The 7,500-nt window shown below is 44.7% G+C and overlaps 1 protein-coding gene across 1 annotated transcript in view; it reads right to left on the bottom strand.

Moving 5' to 3' along the window:
• LOC310776532 (roundabout homolog 2) overlaps window positions 1-7,500 on the bottom strand; it is a gene marked incomplete at both ends in the record, with an annotated part of 108,939 nt that overhangs the window by 26,230 nt on the left and 75,209 nt on the right. The window contains 3 exons of the mRNA XM_083636713.1: window positions 30-168; window positions 1,199-1,319; window positions 6,159-6,316. Coding sequence (XP_083492839.1) covers window positions 30-168; window positions 1,199-1,319; window positions 6,159-6,316 — 418 coding nt within the window. The remainder of the gene's footprint in view (window positions 1-29; window positions 169-1,198; window positions 1,320-6,158; window positions 6,317-7,500) is intronic.

The raw sequence follows: 7,500 nt of genomic DNA, 5'->3' as shown, positions 1-7,500 counted from the left end.
TCTATCGGTCTTGTCGGTCGCTCTCTCACCTCCCCCGGGGAAGTTCTCCCTCATCCCGGCGCCATCGCACGGTGGGGGCGGGATCTCCGTGGACGTCACAGACGAAGTCCACCGTTTCTTCCTCCATGACCACCTGGTTGACGGGCCTCCGCACCAACACAGGGCGCTCTGCCGGAAACGCAGAAGGCTTCAAACATGTGCAACTTGTCCACCACCAGGGTTGGGGAGTAACGGAATACATGTATTTAAAATACAGTATTCAATTACAGTTAGTTTAAAGCCCCAATCAGTAAGATTTTTGACATTTTTTACTGTAATATAAGAGTTTTTTAGTCATAGGACATGGTAGATTGACTTGTAATAGGGAGACTCTCGACTTTATTTATCCCACACCGCCCTCCATTGGCCAGCCCTGGGACTAAGCAGGTTGTCTGCCACGTCCCGTGGCAATAAAAAAGAAAAAAGAAAAGGATGCGCGCATGCGCTGTACAGCGGAAACGCTGTCTTCATGAAAACAAGGAAGTACGGTAACTCGATTCGGATTTGCTACGAAAATTATGTTTCACGGAACTATGGATTATTATTCATCACGTGGTGAGTACCCGATGTCACAACATGTACATAGAGCTTTCTGGCGCTGTGTTTTGTTGACTTTGAACGGCGATATCGTTATCGATACTATTGCACCCAGAGGGCGCAGTTTCTCCAATAGCAAAACTTGGAAAACTTACTGAATGGGGCTTTAAATTGGTGGTATTCTGGATACAGTTGCTGTCTTTAAAAATAGATTACCTACTTTAAGGGATTACTTTATTTTTTTGTTTCGTTTTGTTTTACACACACACCACAAGACAATGGCAACGTCAGAGGAGACACACAGCCAGGAATCGATCCATGTAAGCAAGTGTTAACTACATTCAGAGTGACCCAGACAAATGGGCTCAGCAAGACGATTTTGAAGTATTCCAAAAGTAATCCAAAGTATTTAGAATACGTTACTTAACTTGAGTAATCCAATGGAATACATTACAAATTACATTTTAGGGCATGTATTCAGTAATCTGTTAGTGGAATACATTTTTAAAGTAACCCTCCCAACACTGTCCACCACACACCTACACAAATTCACATTAACACGCTGTTCTTATACACGCTCCTGGAAGGACGGGCTGTACGCATATTAATGTTGGGAACTCACCGTACACCACCAGTTCTGCAGGATCGCTGTCCCTCTCGCCCACCATGTTAGTGCCCACACAGACATACATGCCAGCATCACTCTTCCTGGTGGGAGAGATCATCAGTTTGCCCCCACGCATCTGAAAAGCAACACAGCCTCGTTGATCTGTGGGAAGCTCTGAGTGACCACACAAACTAGTCACTGATCAAAGCCATCATCAGAGGCATTAAAGACAAAAAAATACATTGTTACTGCATATCCAGTGTTGCGACTGTAATCAAACGACTTTTTGCAGTAACTAATAATCTAACTAATTACTTTTTCAAATTGAATAACGCTAGTGACTCAGTGGCGCTGGAAGTACTTTTAGGTAGGGGGTGCTGCAAGGCCGTAGCCACCGATTCCACATTGGGGGCGCTGGAAAATTTGGCGGCGACCTTGCCAATTTTTTTTGGGACACTTTGTCGCCAGATTAGAGGGATATTAACATTAAGATTAGACTGTTGTGTCATTATTCAGTCACCTTTTCTCACTCACCTCCATGTCACCACTTGCTCCCACTGCTGTGTTGGAATCCTCATTCTCTCTCCCACCCTTTTTGGACTTTTAGCCATATTTAGAGGAATATTTCATTTTAAATTAACATTAGGATTATACTGTTGTGATGTCATTATTCAGTGTCTTCTCCTCTTCTCTGCAGCATTACTCAATTTACCCTCAGGAATCAGGGACAGTGATAGCCTACCTGCTATTCCTCCCATATATCCAGGGCCGGATTAATAGTATCATGGGCTCCCGGGGCTATTCATTTTCTAAGCTATTCATTTAGCCTTTTAGTCATAAAGATTATATCTTCCAGACTGAAATGTTATAACAGAAGTGGAGTATTGGCCAGAATTACATGAACATTTGGACACTTATTCAGCGGGTATTTTGCATGTTGCGTTCAGGTGCACTGTAAAAAAAATTAAAAAATAAATAAAAAATACATCTCTTGCCACGAGGGGGTGCTGCAGCACCCACCGCACCCAGCTTCCCGCGCCTAGTGACTAGTTACTTTAGGACATGAAAATAGAGGACAACTTCAGCGGATTATCCGGTTTATGATCATCAGACCTAGTCCAGTCCAGGGACAGACGCCACCTCCCTGCCTGGCAAAAATGCTCCACATGCCACAGCCGAAGTCAGAGTCTATAGGTTATAAACCTCCCCAAGTGAATGTTCAAGTATGCCATGCAGATACAATGCTAGATACAATTTGACAGTATGTCTTGTCTCACACTGTGCCACAGCAACACTAAAATAATGTGTGCATTAATAAGACAATTGAAGCAGACTTTTAAAAGTAACGCAAAAGTTACTTTCCCTAGTAACTAATTACTTTTATTATTATTAAATTATTATGATTTAATTTTACTTTTATTTCACAGTCCCCTGGGAAGATCGAGTTGAGGAGGCTTATGAGCGCAAGAAAGCTAGGTATGCTGAAATGGCAGCAGAGGCAGAGCAGCGAGGTTGGAGGGCTCGAGTGTGGCAAAGTCTGTTGTTGCCCTACTAACTGAGTTGGGCATTCGGGGCCTGAAGCTTGCAGTTAGCAACATGTCTCAGGCAGCAGAACGAGCAAGTGAATGGCTGTGGCTAAGGAGGAAACATGCTAGCTGGGGAGCTCGCTAAGGTAAGATTGTTTGTTGTTGGTCATGATTGACGGTCCGCATCAACAGGAGTGAATCATTGACAGTGGTGGTGTAGTTAGGAATGTCATACCGAACCGACCTGGATAGCTATGCTTAGATAGTGAGGTGATATGCAGTCGTGCGGTGGTAGCATGGAGGGGGGTGTTTCCAGGACGCTGGATTACACCGTTAAGCCTTCTTGAGGTGTCATGGGCCTAACTTAACGAAACATCGGTGAAGGAAGGTGCTGTGGTGGAATTTTGCCAGACTTGAAAACCCCATTGACATGCTTCATACTGCTGTTGGCTAGGGTAGGTAACTGGTGATTTGTGTCTTGTTTATTAGTTTGTTAGCCTGTTAGCTTGTTTTATTCTGGATTGGGCTTCTAAATGTGTTTTTTCCTCAGATTTTGGCACAAGGGATAGTAACATCTTGTCCTGTGTATTAATAAATAAATAAAAATGCAGTAACTTTTAAAGTAATTCAATTACCTTTTGAGACTAGTAACTGTAACTAATACGTATTTTTCAGTCACTTGTCCATCACTGGTTATATCTTCAATCTGTGATGTTCAATGCATTCCAGCAGTTATTTTGATGAACTGTTGTAATTTACTTTTTCGTGGGGTACCATTAGAGTTTTCCCAGTGGAGAAAAGGCAAGAGTCACGCCCATTACTCAGAATGCATCATGTCTGCTAGCTGCATTGCATTCTGGTCTACTGAGGCTGCTGTCAATGGATAAATTGGGTCTCTCTGCCTCTTCTCCCTGTGTGATTGCTGAATGTCGGTGCAAAATGTTGAGTCTAGAGAGAAGGCCTCACTTTTTGATTGGGACTGACACCAAAATCTGACGTTTACCATTGATGCTTTTAGACAGTTGGGGAAAAAATGTATCAGCTACACTGTATCAAACTCTGGTGTTTCTGTGCTGGAAATATCTTGAGGTGACATCACATTGTCTCTTTGTGACCATTTATCCATAATATCTGGAGGTGACATCACACATGTCTCTTTCTGACAATTTATGCATGGAAATAAGAAAGATACACCAGCAAACGACAGAATGGGCACAGAAATGCATGGTTCATTGCTAATGGCTTTTAGTGTTTTAGGGGCTGTGTCCACAGGGAATGTTGTTCAGCTGCCAGCGCCTTTCTGCAATTCATTTTCTATGGTAAAGACACACTACTGTAAGAGCACTCCTCTTCCCAGCACCGCGCCTGGCATTTCAGCACTCTCTGCGGCTAGCGTTTTTGTTGGCGGAGCGCTGTGGGCACCTAAAGCAGAAAACAGTTCAACTTTTGGAGAAGAGCACTGGTCCTCAATGTCACTTTTTATCTCTGCTTTTTGGGGGGTTCCGGGTGAGAATAATTTATCTAATTACCTTCTGATGCTAGCTAGCTAACGTTAGCTGGAAACGCTCTGGTTGATATCCAAAGTGCTCCTCCAAGAAAAGAAAAAAACGTTCCCTGTGGACATGGCACCTTAGGGTGTATTTTACTTTTGACACTTTTGGTAATGTTAGGATTTTAACTTTAGAGGGCACAGTTCAACTCCAGTGACCAGAACTGTGCCAGATTTCAGCTAGTGTTTTTTTCTAATCAGTCTAAAATAAGGTGACCAGATTTCTGAAATGAAATTTTCCAGTTCTGCAGTTGATATACAGTATCATTAAAATATCCAATGGTATTATCTATGAAATAAAAAAGGGGGACAATTCCAGTTTCATGTCTTTTGACCATGGTACTTTATTAACTCATTGAGTGCCAATGACGACTATAGTCGTCAATTCAAATAGTAACGTTGAGTGCCAATGACGACTAAAGTCGTCAATTGCGTTTTTTGACGGTGGGACGTGGATCAAAGCCAGATGCATCTCCTGTGAAAGTATGGTGGATGTTGAATGTGTAAAAGCTATTTTACGGACCCATTAGGTGGCGACAGTGCTCTCCAGATTAGAGAAAGGTGAGGAAAAAAACAGAGAAGCAGCCGTGGGGACACGTAAACCGCATCGGTATGCATCGATATGCATGAAGCATAACATTAGCTGTGCCTGCAGCAGCCAATCTGCTGCCACAATTGAGCCCCTCCGTCTCCGCTGCGATAGCCCGTCCACATGATTAGTTGTGGAGTTGTTATTATTCTCAGTTGGAAGCGCTGGGAGCCGGTGACAAATACACGCGGAACGCTGTGAAAAAGCTGGGTTTTCAGTGCAGAGCAAATGCAGCACAGAGCCACCAGAGCCACCAGAGACACACCCACGGAGGAGGGGTTTGCAGTCGAGGGGGGTGGGGCACGCAGGGCAGCATACAACACCGACCCAGACAGACCCAGACAGCAGGCTCGATGGACAGATTGGTTGGCAAACACAAGCTAGAATATCTGATGCCCACCAGCAGTAAATCAAGACCAGCAAGAAAGTGTAGGGTCTGCGCAGCAGGGGCCAGCGCTGCTGGTTGCAGCTAAAAAATATTATTTTGCCAAACAAAATTCCTTTGTTTTTGCTCTTTTATTGAAGGAAATTATTTTTGAGGTGTCACTACATCAGAAAATATTAGCTTCAGAGTCAGTGATGTGCTTGAAATGTTTCATTTCACAAAAGGCTGATTATCTCAGCTTCTAGTCTGAAACGTCTGTTTTTGCTGAAATCAACCTATCTTCTCCGGCTGATAACTAAAGAACGGAAAATGATATCAATAAACTTTTTTTTGCTGATGATACAATAGACTCTCATCGTTCTTTGGGCATGTTCGGTGTTTACATAGTAATATCACACAATATTCTGTGGGCCTCGAGAAATCACTGAAAACGCTCTGAAACTCTGGCACTTCTCCAAAAGTGGCTGGCACTCAATGAGTTAAACTATGGTGCAGGCTGACTGATATCCCTCCAAAATACTACATTAAGACACCAAGACCTTGAGGAACACCATAGAAAAATTCATGCTGTGATTTGATGTTAAAAGCTTTTGACATTTAGAGATTGCACTAAATGAATAACATTTTTAGCATGACATGGTTGGGACCAATGGACCTTGCCTTAGGTCTTCTAGTTTCATATGATATAAATATCTTCACGATAGCTTTGAAAATGAACCCGCTAGAGCCTCTGAAAGACAGTAATGTCAGCTGCGGACGAGGAGTAGAAAATCGGGGGCATTTTCGGGGACAGCTCCAGCCAGGGGCAGGTCACCAAAAACGCGGACTGTTCCCAGAAAATCGGGGATGTCTGGTCACCTCTATGAAATCTGAAGTCTGAGTCTGAAATGCGAGCTATGCATTCAGTTCAGTGTACGTACACTCACCGCGATGCGTTCGTCTTTGGTGCTGACACGGACATTGTTGCGTTTCCAGGACACGGTGGGCTCAGGGTGGCCACGCGGGGGCACACACTCCAAGACCGCAGGCTCACCGGCAGCCGCCACCACATCGCTGGGAGCCTGCCGGAAGTCATCTCTCAGGACTAGGAGTATGACACAAAGAATCTGAATTAGGCTCAAACATGAGAAACATTGTCAGTCCACTATATTTAAAATATCTAACCACAGATCTGCCAGCAGTGCCTCGGATGTACAGTTTGGCCGGGTTCATCAAAACAACGAGGGGCACAGATGTGCCAGGAATCATTTATTTCCTTGAGTGAACCGTTTTCCTGAAGGTTAGATGAAGCTTATTGAGCGATTATTGTGTTTGCATGTGCATGGCTGCTCAAACCCCTGGCCACGTCCTCGTTAGGCTGTGCTCTTTTAATGCTCTCCCCGGCCGTGTCCTAGTCTGCTGTCTCTCCTGTCAGTGGAGATGAATAATGCACATCTCTCAGTCCAACAGAGCAAACAAATAACAGTGTATTCATAATTTAACCTGCATGACAGAGACCGAGAGAGAGAGAGACAGATAGAGAGAATGGCCTTTGCATTAATGGAAGGTTTGTCTCTGATTCCAATCCAAACACTACAGTTGTTTCTCATTTCCTTGTGCCCTTGCTGCAGTGGGCTACGGCTACACAGCAGTGAGGGGGGCTACTGCTACACAGCAGTGAGGGGGGCTACTGCTACACAGCAGTGAGGGGGGCTACTGCTACACAGCAGTGAGGGGGGCTACTGCTACACAGCAGTGAGGGGGGCTACTGCTACACTGCCGTGGCAGCAGTGAGGGGGGCTACTGCTGCTACACTGTCGTGGCAGCAGTGAGGGGGGCTACTGCTACACTGTCGTGGCAGCAGTGAGGGGGGGCTACTGCTACACTGTCGTGGCAGCAGTGAGGGGGGCTACTGCTACACTGTCGTGGCAGCAGTGAGGGGGGGCTACTGCTACACTGTCGTGGCAGCAGTGAGGGGGGCTACTGCTACACTGTTGTGGCAGCAGTGAGGGGGGCTACTGCTACACTGTCGTAGCAGCAGTGAGGGGGGGCTACTGCTGCTACACTGTCACACAAAAGCACAAAGAAAGAACAAAGAAAACATTTAAAGACCCCCTAAAGTCGTGTTTCAAAAAAAGGTTAATTTATCTTGTTAAAATCCTTAAAATAACTTTCCCTCCTTCTGCCTCAATAAAAATACCAAAGCAACCAATCAGGGGTATCTAAAACATAACTAGCCAATCACAGCATACAAACAAGGGCTTTAACTGCTGAATACTGGACAGGGAT

This window comes from Poromitra crassiceps (genome assembly GCF_964638095.1).
Source record: "Poromitra crassiceps genome assembly, chromosome: 5".
Lineage (NCBI taxonomy): Eukaryota > Metazoa > Chordata > Actinopteri > Beryciformes > Melamphaidae > Poromitra > Poromitra crassiceps.
The sequence above is the reverse complement of the archived record's forward strand: the minus strand, read 5'-3'. Positions and strand labels throughout refer to the sequence as shown.